At 46.8% G+C, this 14,944-nt stretch overlaps 1 protein-coding gene across 1 annotated transcript in view; it reads right to left on the bottom strand.

Moving 5' to 3' along the window:
- Positions 1-14,944, bottom strand: part of LOC139759429 (sodium-dependent nutrient amino acid transporter 1-like) — a 105,396-nt gene that overhangs the window by 66,375 nt on the left and 24,077 nt on the right. Inside the window, exon 2 of the mRNA XM_071681536.1 lies at positions 1,561-1,629. Coding sequence (XP_071537637.1) covers positions 1,561-1,629 — 69 coding nt within the window. The remainder of the gene's footprint in view (positions 1-1,560; positions 1,630-14,944) is intronic.

The raw sequence follows: 14,944 nt of genomic DNA, 5'->3' as shown, positions 1-14,944 counted from the left end.
CAGATAACAGGAGACCTGATGGTCTATGACGGGGTTATCTGCTAGAGAACAGTACATGGGAAAGGGTAGATAACAGGAGACCTGATGGTCTATGACAAGGTTATCTGCTGGAGGACAGCAACAGTATTCTAAATCTCAGTCTGGTATAGTTGGGTACAGGACAACGTAGCAGCAGAGCGCAGGAGGTGAAAACGGAAAAGTTATGAGTGATGCAAGGGGTATTCAGGGTTGTGAGTGACTGGCGTTCAAGAGACTTGATGGCTTTGAATGAGGGACGGGTCGAGGGTGTTGTGAACGAGATGTCGGGCCGGTCATGGTCGAGAATGAGGGAAATACAGAGCTGTCAGGGGTCAAGTGAGGGGGACATAGGGTTTGTGAGGGAAGGGAAACAAGAATATCAGGGATATGAGTTAGGGGACGCACGAACATCAGGGATGTGTGTGTGTGTGTGTGTGTGTGTGTGTGTGTGTGTGTGTGTGTGTGTGTGTGTGTGTGTGTGTGTTTGCAGGAGCAGGAATATGAGGGCTGAATGAGGCGGAAATGAGTAACGCTGGAACATGAGGTTATGGAGGGAAAGGTTGTCAATGAAAGGGCACATGAACATGAAGACTTCGTGAAGAGGCACAGAAACATGAGGGTTGTGAGTAAGGAAACGGGGGAACATGAGGGCTGTGAGTGAGGAGACAAAGGAACATAAGGATTGTAGGTAAACACAAGAATATGAGACTTGTGAGTAGGGAAACATAGGAACATGAGGGTTGTGAGTGAGACACGGGAACATGAGGGATGTAAGGAGACATAGGAACATGAGGGTTGTGAGTAAGGAGACACAGGAACATGAGGGATGTAAGGAGACATAGGAACATGAGGGTTGTGAGTAAGGAGACACAGGAACATGAGGGATGTAAGGAGACATAGGAACATGAGGGTTGTGAGTAAGGAGACACGGGAACATGAGGGCTGTGAGTGAGGAGACAAAGGAACATAAGGATTGTAAGTAAACACAGGAACATGAGCCTTGTGAGTAAGAAGACATGAGAACATGAGGGTTGAGTGGAAACACGGTAACATGAGAGTTGTGAGTGTGGGGACACGGGAACATGAGGGTTGTGAGTGAGGAGACACGGGAACATGAGGGATGTAAGGAGACACAAGAACATGAGGGTTGTGAGTGAGGAGACACGGGAACATGAGGGCTGTGAATGACGAGACATGGAAACATGAGGGATGGTTGCATTATTTTATCGGCACGAGAGTACGACCCCATGGGCACGAGAGTACGACCCATGGGCACGACTCGAACACAAAAGTACGACCCCTGGGCACGAGAGTACGACCCCTGGGCACGAGAGTACGACTCCTGGAGGACGTTGTTGATATGATCCTTGAGCACGACTCATCCCACCCACGGGTCGTACCGCCGTGCTCCCGGGTCGTACCGAAGACGCTACCACACGCTTAATTTCTCCCTCTACCTCCATGACTCCACCGAGAACAGACTCCTCCTCCAACCATACAGGGTTCGATTCCTCATCTTGATACCCCAAGACCACAACTCACCTGTTTCTCATGCTCAGCATCTCTGCGTTGTGTCGTGGGGGCGTCGCCGTCGCGCGCGCCCTCCGTGTCCTGAAGGAGGAGAGAGAGACATGGACCATTAATACTCTCGTCTGCCAAGGGAGCAGTGGCGGGAGAGAGGGAGGAAGGGAGGGACTGAGGGAGAGATGGGAGGAAGGTGGGAGGGAAAGACAGCTTTCTAAGGAGAGCGGCTATGTTAGCCACATCGGCAGCCCACAAGGATACGACAAGCCAGGCAGAGGCCGTGTTAACACCCCTCCTCCCACACACACACACACACACACACACACACACACACACACAGGCACTACCTCCTCCGTACACCTCAGGCCCTCTGCTGCCTGGCTCCAGCCACTTTTCTCCATCACCCTCCATCATCAAGGGCACGACCAGCGTGTGTCTGCACATGTACGCTGACCTTAAGCGAACCCCACTATCTCTCTCTGGACGGAGGCCATCACAGTAGACATATCCCCCACTCACCCTCCTCCGTTCCTTCCACCCTCCCATCCATCCACCACCACCAGCAACGACGGTGGCTTCATTTGGCTTCCCACAACGGAGGGCAAAAGGAACTCAAGTGAAATAAAGGAAGGAGTTTATGCCTATAGTGGGTACAGCACCCTGGGAGGAGAGAGAGAGAGAGAGAGAGAGAGAGAGAGAGAGAGAGAGAGAGAGAGAGAGAGAGAGAGAGAGAGAGAGATAAGATCCCAGGGGATAGAATCTATTCTGGCTATAGATATCAGAAGGTGTGAAGGTTCGATGCTGCACATCACACAGGTAATAGGACCGGCGGGCGTTCTCAAGGCAGGAGATGCGCTCGCGAGGACGAAGATCGAAACCAACCCCGCCAGAGGTTGAGCGGCCGCCGATCCATCATCCAAAGGAACGTCAGAAGGCGACGATATTACCATCTGACCCACAGCAAGGCCGCTGTCCAGCCCCGGGCCACCATGCCAGGATGACGTACACACAACAGCCAGTGTGGCAAAAACAGATCCGGTCATTATCAACAAATGCCAGACTGAACCAGTGAACAATCTATCTTCTCTAACGACCAGTTATGGATGCTATGCCCAGACTGAACCAGTGAACAATCTATCTTCTCTAACAACCTGTTATGGATGCTATGCCCAGACTGAACCAGAGAACAATCTATCTTTTCTAACAACTTGCTATGGATGCTATACACTCGAGAGAACACAGAACAACACGCAGTTCACAGCAAAAAGAATATCATCATATGCCTCCGTCTGTTCTGAAAACTGTCCCACGTGGACAGAATACAAAGCTACCAACTGGCCAAACCTGGCCGTATTCTTACCACTTACAAGGCCAAAATAAACAGGCGTAAACACAAAGCGAGGCGAGATAAAAGCTAACAAGGTTCACTCTAACAAGGCTTTCCGCCTAGTTTGTCGAAGAAAAAAAAAATAAGTGCTAGCAACCCAATAGAAATATCACCAATTCAATTAGGAAATAAACTTTCATAAACAGCAGATGGCAGGAGGGAGTGACCACATCCTGGTCCTCCTCAACGAAGATTTAATCTCTGCATCACAACAATGCCATCGTGGATCACATATCGTATTGCTCACGACACCACCTTAAAATCAAGACTTGGGCCAAGCGAGACACGACACCTGACACAGACTAAGTACACCCAATCACTGTTGGATACCCTTGTCAATCAAGGCTGCTTCTTCCACCAACAACAGAAGCCCTCCCTTGCAAACCAGTGGAAAAAGATATGGCCATCAGCCACTCCCAAGGCAGAGCACCCGTGAGGATGACTGTGATTACGTACAGCGGTAACCACATGCACGTACGCGCCTCCTCCTCCTCCTCATCATCACAGCCTGTGATGTGCGCACCAGCTCACACCAGACGCTATAGGGAACCGAGATGATGCTCACACTCACCATACTCCAGCGATGGGAGTAACCCAACACCAGTGTCTATGAAAGAGTTCTGGTATTACCCAGAAACTTTCTATACAGACTTCATGCAGCAGCGAAAGGCTGCACTTTTTGCGGTAGCAGGGAAATGCAACTCCCTTGGAGTGAAGTGTTTTATATATATACATATATATATATATATATATATATATATATATATATATATATATATATATATATATATATATATTGGAAAGGATCACAATTTTGCGCGTGATCAAGATATTTCTATGAGTCCACGGGGAAAATGAAACACGAAAAGTTCCCAAGTGCACTTTCGTGTAATAATCACATCATCAGGGGAGACACAAGAGAGAAATATAACAGTCAGTTGATATACATCGAAGAGACGAAGCTAGGACGCCATTTGGTAAACATGTGATTGTCCAAAATATATATATAAATATATGTATATATATATATATATATATATATATATATATATATATATATATATATATATATATATATATATATATATATATATATGCATCACAGTCATACAACACAGTATCCGGCACTTGGTAAACAAACGCTTCGGTTTCACGAACACATCCCAGTAGGAAAAACCAGACAGCATTCTAACACATGGCCGCTATTGACCGAACCACCGAACACCCAACCCCTCAATAAAGACGTAAAATTCATCAGCCGAAACACTTGTAGCGACCAACTCACCGCAGGGGTAGCTATAACCTGCTGGAGGAGGCCCTATCGTACACTTGTAGCGACCAACTCACCGCAGGGGTAGCTATAACCTGCTGGAGGAGGCCCTACCGTACACTTGTAGCGACCAACTCACCGCAGGGGTAGCTATAACCTGCTGGAGGAGGCCCTACCGTACACTTGTAGCGACCAACTCACCGCAGGGGTAGCTATAACCTGCTGGAGGAGGCCCTACCGTACACTTGTAGCGACCAACTCACCGCAGGGGTAGCTATAACCTGCTGGAGGAGGGCCTACCGTGAGCAGAGCGACCAACTCACCGCAGGGGTAGCTATAACCTGCTGCAGGAGGCCCTACCGTACACTTGTAGCGACCAACTCCCCGCAGGGGTAGCTATAACCTGCTGCAGGAGGAGGGCCTACCGTGAGCAGAGAACAATCAAGGACTCACAGTGTACTGGCTACCTCCTCGCTCACCGTGATGTGTGACCTCACTAAAGGCCGGGTCAACCATAGCCACAGAGAACCGTCCCGCCACGCCAGGCGGGTCTGGACGCTCGACGACCGAGGACACCTGCCCACAACACCTGTGAGTGTGACGCTGGTGATCACACGGGTCTGGCACACTCCACAACAAACTCTTCAATGCAGAAATATAATGATAACGTAATAACCTGGAGGGCAGCACCCGAGGCTCGAAGGCCATTCAGTACTCACTAATATCCCACACAGGGAATAAACATATCAAATCGCCAGAGCCCTGGGAATAAACCACGCGCGCGGTCATACAAAGAGATACAGAGGCAGAGCCTTCGCCAAAGTGGACCCTCGACACACAACAGATATTGTTATAATGCCTTGACGCACATACCCCTGCTGTTACCATGAACTTTGGCAATGGCACCACCACCAGCCATCTTCCATCCTCCAGTTGCGAACCTCAATATGTACACTTCCATTGTGCAGAAGACGCCACTCAAACACTCGTATATGTACACTTCCATTGTGCAGAAGACGCCACTCAAACACTCGTCTTTAAGACCACGCTCCTATGACACACTCCACCTACGACAGTCAGAGGCATCCTACACTGATCAGCTTTAAGAGCGATTGAAAAATGAAAATGATGAAGAAAAATCATAAGTTGACCAACTGGGGCACTCGAGAGTATAACATCTAGTGACGCAGCCACAGATGGTAATCAGACTTCGCGCTTCGATAGCCGAAGAATCGCTAAGCCTGACGGTAGACCTTGTAAACGAAGGGAGTGTAGTGGGTAAGGCTGCCTTGATCAAACCGTGCCACCTGGAGGTAAACATTCCACCTGGTAAAGACTGCGCGACTTCGTCATCAACCTACTCCCCACTAGCCACATATCTCGCCTCTAAATCACGCACGCTAATGCCACAGAGAATATAAGATGAGGCTCTACGATCCGTCACAACGGAAAAACATCCTTCACGTCCGACACAGAAGACCAAATAACATCTTCAAAGTACAGTGTAAACACAACCTATAGACATATGATCACACAGTAACACTAATATTTTTGTCTTTATTTTGTAGGCTCCAGTCAGGGACAAATGTCCACATGAAGGCCGGGCCTTAACTGAAATAATGAGAAGATTATGAGAGGGAACATGAAGAGACAAGGGAAGATGTTTACGAGTTCTGGAGGAAATGAAAAACCTGTCTTTTAGTACGTGCCAGGTCATAGTTATTGGGAAAAAACATGGAAGGGCATAGAGTTCCAAAGCTTCGAGGTGCAGTGAAAGAAACAGTTATCAAAACGGCCTACCTATGAGTGTATCAACGTCCACAGTAATCATGTGACTCAGCGGCTTGCGAAGTATTGCGTGGTGTAGCTAGTGATAAGGGCACACAAGCAACCAGCTCTCCGGAGCAAAAGCCAAAGCAATATCTATACGACAGAAAGTGAACCAACATTGCGGCGTAAGGGAAGCAGGTCAAGTTTTGAAGTTAGCCTGGGAGATTTCATAAGCCAGACCACTTTCGACTCAACTCCGTCAATTACGGATACAGCGAGAATCATCCCAGATGTGAGAGCAGTACTCCATACAAGGATGGATCAATCTTTTGGATAAACGGAGCAAATGCTCAGAAGAAAAGAAGTTTCGACAACTAAACAAGACGCCCAGTTTTTAAGGGTCAGACTCAGCTATCCCCGTAATGTGGGGCTTCCAAGAATGAGTGTTCACGTATGTTCACTGAGACAAGAGGTGGAATTACAGAACCGTCAAAGGAAGAAGGAAAGTTGTGAGAAGTTTTCAATGGAGAGATGAGTAGAAACTGGGTCTTGGAGGCATTAAACTTAACTAGTTTTCGTTTTCCCCTCTGAAATATCCTGTCCAAGTCTGAGTTTGTTGAGGATGTTGTGTCGAAACAAGAGGCAGATCGAGTGAGAGAAAAGAGAGCAAAATTAAAGGATGTGGATGAATGCAGTGTTGAGACGTCAGCGTATGAGTGCATTTGGACATATGTGAAAGAAAGGAAATCGTTGATAAAAAGAAAAAAGTGCAGGAGACAGGATAGAACCTTTATGGACATCGCTGTTGATGGAGAAAGGGGAGGAAGCTGATCCAACAACGACCACGGAGATAGATCGGCCAGAGAGGAAGCTAGATATGAAGGAGCAAAGTTAGGGAGGGACGCTAAAAGAGGGGAGCTTAGAAATGAGACCCCGATGCCACGCCCTGTCAAGAGCTTTGGGTATGTCAAGGGCAACCACACAGGTTTTCCTCAAATCTCTCAGGGATGATAACCAGACATTTAGTAAGAAAGGAAAGAATATCACCAGTGGGTCCGGCCTTACGGAAGTCATATGGGTGAACGGAGAGAAGACTGAGATTCAAGATGTCTGAGAATACGGGAGTTGAGGAAGGATTCAAAGACTTTGGGAATGGAGATGTCAAAGCAACAGGACGTTAGTTCGATGGGTTAGATGGGTCACCCTTCTTAGGGGTGGGATGTATCAATGCAAGTTTCCAAAAGGAAGGAAAAGTTCTGGTTCTTAAGCAGAAACGGAACAGACGAGCAAACATAAGTGCAAATCCAGACGCACAAATTACTATTTCAGTACACGGGGGATGGATGCCACCAGGACCATAAGCCTTACTTGTGTCTTGAGAGAGAGAGAGAGAGAGAGAGAGAGAGAGAGAGAGAGAGAGAGAGAGAGAGAGAGAGAAGCGCTTCTCTGATGGACCGAAAAGAGATTACGGCAAGAGGCATAGGATTAGTAGGAGGAGCATCAGGGTGTGAGGGAATGTTAGAGTCATTCAAGGTGGAGTTAGAGGAGAAACGGGAATCAATGAGACGTTGCTTTGTCCAAGGGAGAGACTGCTATAGTACCATCAGACGGGGGTGAGAGAGAGGTAGAGCGACAGAAGTTGTTTAAGATGCCCTTAGCTAAAGACCAGAAAGATCTATCAGTGGATGACGAGGAGAGGTTATCACTTCCTTTGAATAAAGGAACGTTTTGCCTCACGGATTACGTGCTTGCAGTAATTACGGGCAGTGATAAAAGTTGAATGGGAGTCAGAGGAAGGAGAGTTTTTCCAAGCCCGATATGCCTGATCCCTTGTCTGAATGGCCTCAGAACAGCGAACAGGTTGAACCATGGATTGGAAGAAGTGGTCGTCTTGGAGGAAGAGGGGATAGATGAATGCTTCCATTCCCACAAGAATAACCTCTGCTATGCGTTTGGCGGAGACAGAAGCATCACTACATCAGAGACAGTAATTTACCCAAAGAAAGTTAAGAAAGAAGTTACGTTAAGTCATTCCAGTCAGCTTTGTTGAGGTGCTAATATTCACACTTAGAAGAGGCTGCTGGAGGGGAAGGTGCCGTTGGGAGAGATACATGTATAAAAGTGTGATCAGATGAATCAATGGGGCGAGAATGTGTTGTTACAGCGGGATGGATTAGAGTTGCAAAACAGATCCAGAATATTAGAAGAGTGATCACAGCAGTCAGGAACATGGGTAGGGTGGGAGATAATTTGCTCAAGATCATTGAGACTGGAGAACGTGAGGGCTTCCATTCCTCCACCATCCGTATGGGAGGTATTCAACCCTTCCCTATGGTGAACGTTCAAATCTCCGAGGTAGAGGATCTCGGCTTGAGGGTTAGAGAGGATGTCATAGTCTCATGGCAGGAGTTTAGGTGTTTAGATAGTCGAAGAAAGATATGAAATTTGTACAATTAGGAGAGCAATAGGCGGAACAGAGGAAAAGCGTGGTAGTAGGGAGAGAGAGACCTTGAGGCGACATCGTGGGTGGAGATTATAGTTAGATATGAAGAAGGGGCTAATGAGAACGTCATCAGACGGCTGGCTCTCAGAGCAAAGGTACTAGACAGATGGTGTTCGACAGGAAAACACACACTGGTTCCACCTGAGTCTCAAGTTCCCGAGAGAGGCTCCAGTCATCCATCGATATAGAGAGAATAACCAGCTGTTTAGCGTAACACACACACACACACAGACATCCTCAGTCTGCTGGAGGAATAAAAAATGAGGCACCTAGAAGTACGTGACCCAGCAAACTATCCACACTCAATCATGTGTTTCCCCACCATAACTTACTCTGGCAAGCCCTGACCTTCTCCTACTTATGACTGCCTACCACCACCGAGAGAGAGAGAGAGAGAGAGAGAGAGAGAGAGAGAGAGAGAGAGAGAGAGAGAGAGAGAGAGAGAGAGAGAGAGAGAGAGAGAGCTACAAACTCAAAAGGGGTTGTAACCCTCCTGTATGGTGTGCAGGTGTAGCTGAAGCCAGACAGGTGTGTGTGTGTTGTGTGTGGAGGTCACTCGACACATGCGGACGTATACACACTTGTCGCACTCGCGCCTCACTCACTGGACGGGAGACGAGATCTCCAATTCCTGGTGCGATACAGGAGGGAGTGGGTTATACACGTGTGTTACACAGACACCTAGAATATACGCCATGTCTTAGTCTTACCAACACACACACACACACACACACACACACACACACACACAGCCCCAATTCACGCCAGGTACCCAACTCTTCGACCCGTCCCAGAGAGGACGGGGAACAGTTTGGTTGGCCGTAGCCAGCTGCCCTGGCCACGACTCACACCTGGGCCAATTAAATCATTGGGTCACAACGCTGATCATGGGCTTACGGAGGCCACGTTGTTTGTGTGTAACTACCTATCTCTACTGTAGGAGGAGGGAGTTTTATACTCGTGGGGCCCTGTCTCTTAAACATGCTCTGCAACTGAACGCTTTAACCTTCTGTTCACGCTGCCCACGTTCACCACATCCTCCTGCCGTCTCCTCCAGTCATCCACCAATCTTATGCTAGAAAAGTAATTCTTTTTATTTCTCTTTTGAATTCTCTTGCTTCAATTGATACGACGTGCTCTGGTAGACCTAACACCACCACATCTTGTGAAGAACTGTTCACTGTCTACCACCACATCTTGTGAAGAACTGTTCACTGTCTACCACCACATCTTGTGAAGAACTGTTCACTGTCTACCACCACATCTTGTGAAGAACTGTTCACTGTCTACCACCACATCTTGTGAGGAACTGTTCACTGTCTACCACCACATCTTGTGAGGAACTGTTCACTGTCTACCACCACATCTTGTGAGGAACTGTTCACTGTCTACCACCACATCTTGTGAAGAACTGTTCACTGTCTACCACCACATCTTGTGAGGAACTGTTCACTGTCTACCACCACATCTTGTGAGGAACTGTTCACTGTCTACCACCACATCTTGTGAAGAACTGTTCACTGTCTACCACCACATCTTGTGAAGAACTGTTCACTGTCTACCACCACATCTTGTGAGGAACTGTTCACTGTCTACCACCACATCTTGTGAGGAACTGTTCACTGTCTACATCATCCACTTTATAAAGTTTGTGATCAGGACATCCTTGACTCTTCTCTCTTCCTTGGTGGGCAACTATAAGGCTTCTAGCCTTTTCCTGTAACCAAACTCTCTTAATTCTAGAACCATCTTTGTTTCCCTCCTCTGGAGCTTCTCTATTAGCTCTTTATGCTTCTTTCAAGAGCGATGACCAAACTTGAGAAGCATGTAGTAGGAAACGAACAGCTTACTGAAGGTTTTTCCTTAAGTATATACTCAAAAGGTAATATGATATTTGCCTGCAAACAGTTTACCTCCTTTACTGTTTCTTTCACCCAGGACTCTGGCCTACAGCCCCTCACACACAGAGAGAACCATGAAGCATATTCCCAGCCAGATAACACTCATGCTGAAGTTTTCTCTCACTATGTTACACATTGTGGGCCAGTGTGTACCTCCCTATTACTACTACACGAGGAGGGAGGTCTTTTTACACTCGTGGGGTCTCATTTCATGCCCTGGAGCCTCGTTATGATTGTGTTCTGAGCGTGAGGCAACGCACGTCACGTAAGCTTCATTGCTTTGTTCCCCTTCCTCCATCAACGCATCCGTTGCTATGCGCGAACACGACTGTTGACGGCGTGGCTCGGGCCACCCCTCCCTCTCGCCCACTTGGCATCAGCTCCACAATATTAAAGGCGTCACGTGACACCCACCCACCTCCCCTCCGTCGACGAATAAACTGGTTTAATATCTTGGTTAAGCATTAGTTGGGGAATGATATCTCAAGCGAGAGGACATGCAGTGCGTCATGGAAAAGACACCTTACAGAAGACCCCCCCGTGACGAAGTTGTCTGCTGGAGGACAGAGCAGAAGACCAGATGGTCTTTGACAAAGTTTCCTACTTGGAGGATAGTTTATAGCAACGTTCAACCCTAATCTAACGAAAGGAAGACTGAACATCTGGCGAGCTGTAAAGTGTAAGATCGTACTGTGAGAAATTAGCGGCTGCTTGAGGTAAACAAGGTGGTTGAGTCGCGCCTTGATGGCTCGTTTTCTGACAAACATGACGGTGACTGAAACATTTCACTAAGAAGCTCACGTATTCCTTACACTACATTGTCTTCCATCTCACTGGAAGCTATGTTTCTGGCAGCTGGTGGGGGGAAGGGCACCACCTGGAGGGCTGCCCTTCCCCACATGAGACGGGTAACGAAGCCAGACATTCAAGGTGAGGTTGGAGAAAGGCTGATCAAATGACCTGAAGGTAACTTACCTGCCAGGGAACAGAGAACACTTGTCAGCGAGGCTTTCTCAATCTGGGCTAAGGTGGAAGGCAAGGGGTACCTCAGGGTTCAGCGATGGGGCCATGACGTGTTTCTAAGGAACGCAAATGTTTTGCCAAAGGAAATAGATTCGTTCCTAAGTAAGTCGGCGATTCATCAAATTATGAGAGATGTGCTAAGTGGCACGAGCTGCAAAATAATGCAGGGACACCAAAACAAGATGCAGTGGCGGTCGGACACAAGGCTAACAAAATATAACCCCGACTAAGGCAAGATTATAAAGAAGGGGAAGGTTAGGGTAAACTCGTTGCGTGGGTCATACTGTGAAAGGGACCAAAGAACAGATTTCATGACGAAACTATTATCATGAGGATTGGCGGAATGCTTGCATAGCACCATTGTAAAAAGGCAAAGAGGATAAAGGTGAGTGTTCAAATTGCAGAGGTATAAGTTTATTGAGTATTCCTGGGAAGTTATATGGGAGGGTATTGATTGAAAGGGTGAAGGCATGTACAAAGCATCAGATTGGGGAAGAGCAGTGTGGTTTCAGAAGTGGTAGAGGATGTGTGGATCAGGTGTTTGCTTTGAATAATGTGTGTGAGAAATACTTAGAAAAACAGATGGATTTGTATGTAGTATTTATGAATCTGGAGAAGGCATATGATAAGGTTGACAGAGATGCTTTGTGGAAGGTATTAAGAGTATACGGTGTGGGAGGTAAGATGCTAAAGGCAGCGAAAAGTTTTTACCAAGGATGTAAGGCGTGCGTACGAGTTGGAAGAGAAGAAAGTGATCGGTTCCCAGCGAATGTCGGTTTGCGGCGGGGGTGCGTGATGTCTCCATTGCTGTTTGATTTGTTAATGGATGAGGTGGTTAGAGAGGTGAATGCAAGAGTTTTGGATAGAGGGGCAAATATGCAGTCTCTTGTGGATCAGAGGGCTTGGGAAGTGAGTCAGTTGTTGTTCGCTGATGATACAACGCTGGTGGCTGGTTCGTGTGAGAAACTGCAGAAGTTGGTGACTGACTTTGGTAAAGTGTGTGAAAGAAGAAAGCTGAGAGTAAATGTGAATACGAGCAAGGTTAATAGGTTCAGTAGGGTTGAGTGACAAGTTAATAGGGAGGTAAATTTAAATGGAGAAAAACTTATGGGAGTGAAGTGTTTTGGATATCTGTGGTGGATTTAGCAGTGGATGGTACCATGGAAGCGGAAGTGAGTCACAGGGTAGGGGAGGAGGCGAAGGTTCTGGGAGCGTTGAAGAATGTGTGGAAGGCGAGAACATTATCTCGGAGAGCAAAAATGGATATGTGTGAAGGAGTAGCGGTTCCAACAATGTTATATGGGTGCGAGGGATGGGCTACACATAGGATTGTGCGGAGGAGGGTGGGTGTGTTGGAAATGAAATGTTTGAGGACAATATGTTGTACGAGGTGGTTTGATCGAGTAAGTAATGAAGGAGGAAGATAGATTTGTAGTAATGAAAAGAGTGTGGTTGAGAGCGCAGAAGAGGGTGTGTTGAAATGGTTTGGTTACTTGGAGAGAATGAGTGAGGAAAGATTGGCAAAGAGGATATATGTCAGAGGTGGAGGGAACGAGGAGAAGTGGGCGACCAAATTGGAGGTGAAAGGATGGAGTGAAAAAGATTTTGAGCGATCGGGGCCTGAACATGCAGGAGGGTGAAAGGCGTGCAAGTAATAGAGTGAATTGGAACGATGTGGTATACCGGTGCTGACGTGCTGTCAATGGATTGAACCAGGGCATGTGAAACGTTTGGAGTAAACCATAGAAAGTTTTGTGAGGCCTGGATGTGGAAAGGGAGCTGTGGTTTCCGTGCATTACACATGACAGCTGGAGACTGAGTGTGAAAGAATGTGGCCTTTGTTGTCTTTTCCTAGTGCTTCCTCGTGTGTGTGTGTGTATGTGTGTGTGTGTGTGTGTGTGTGTGTGCTATTTCATGTGTTTCGGGGTGGCGACAGGAATGGATGAAGGCAGCAAGTATGAATATGTACATGTGAATATATGTTCATGTCTGTGCATGTATATGTATGAATACGTTGAAATGTATAGGTATGTATAAGTGCGTGTGTGGACGTGTATGTATATACATGTGTATGTGGGTGGGTTGGGCCATTCTTTCGTCTGTTTCCTTGCGCTACCTTGCTAATCAGGAAGACGGCGATTAAGTATAATGAAATAGATAAATGAATATATGTGTGTGTGTGTGTGTGTGTGTGTGTGTGTGTGTGTGTGTGTGTGTGTGAAATGGCATTCAGTAGTTTAGATAATCTTATCTACCGTAGTTTTTCTCTACATAACGCAATGCATGTTTCACAGAGACAATCTCCGTCTCATCAGATGCAAACAATTCATATAGTTTTTCAGTCCCAACACCACCACAGAAACGCCCTCTTCCCTGTGCCATGCTCGGTCACACACTGGCCTGACCTTTGGAGTGAGAGGCTTGTGGTTAAATGGACGGTTGTGCGGGGAGAGAGAGAGAGAGAGAGAGAGAGAGAGAGAGAGAGAGAGAGAGAGAGAGAGAGAGAGAGAGAGAGAGAGAGAAAGGAAGAGGAGGAGGAGGAGGTCGGCCTGGGTAACGAGAGGTGTGTCTAACTCCTTGTCGTATGTTATCGTTTCTTGATGATTCGTTCATCGTGATCTGGTTGATAATAGCACGTGCATTAAAGTTGCCCTGGGACAAATTAGAGTTCTTAAGTGTCAGCAATGAAGATAAGATTCATATGGCGTTACGGGCAGCATAACCAGATGAGAGGCACAATGTGACTGGTTTGTTAAGGCCGACATGGTGATCGTTTTCATGGCTATGTTTAGCGATCGCATTCTTGTGGTCATCTCTGCGTACTGACTGACGGTGCCAATAACATCTTTCGCTTACTGTGCTCCCGGTCTGGCCAATGTATACATCTTTACATGCCTCACATTTGATGGCGTAAATACTCCCAATTTTCAGATAATTCGGCCTACTTTTGATGAAGGTCTTACTGACAGTGTTATTGTATTGGAAGGCAACATTAAAAACCACCGAACGTTTAGACACATCATCCTTTTCCACAGTAACAAATCCATGGAATAATTTGAGACCCGAGATTCTAACTTCTATCAGGTGTTGTGCTCTTCACTTAACCTTGCTACTGCAAGACAGGTTCTAAGAAAACAGTGCTTTCATTGTTGCCTTCCAATACAACAGTACTATCAGTAAGACCTTAATCAAAAATAAGCCAAATTACCAGAAAATTGTGTGTTTACGGCGTCAAATGTAAGGTATGTAAAAGATGTACACATTGGCCAGACCGTGAAAACCGTAAAGTCAATGTCATTGGCTCTGTTCTGACTGCTAATATTAATAACTGTAATCTGTCCTCAGGTAACTGAAGCACCACATCCCACGATCAAGCAAATCATAATGAAAGAATGATCGAGACAAGACAACATCAGAAGAGCAGTTGAACACGCATCTCACTCCTCAGGCCAACCATCTCCACACCACCTCTCTTACCCACAAGACCTCTCCCTCCCTACCACTTTCCCTTCAACGGAGCGGTCAGTGTTTACACCTGAGGTGAACTG

Source organism: Panulirus ornatus, chromosome 33 (genome assembly GCF_036320965.1).
Source record: "Panulirus ornatus isolate Po-2019 chromosome 33, ASM3632096v1, whole genome shotgun sequence".
Lineage (NCBI taxonomy): Eukaryota > Metazoa > Arthropoda > Malacostraca > Decapoda > Palinuridae > Panulirus > Panulirus ornatus.
Note: the sequence above shows the minus strand (reverse complement) of the source record. Positions and strands in the feature narration are given on the sequence as shown.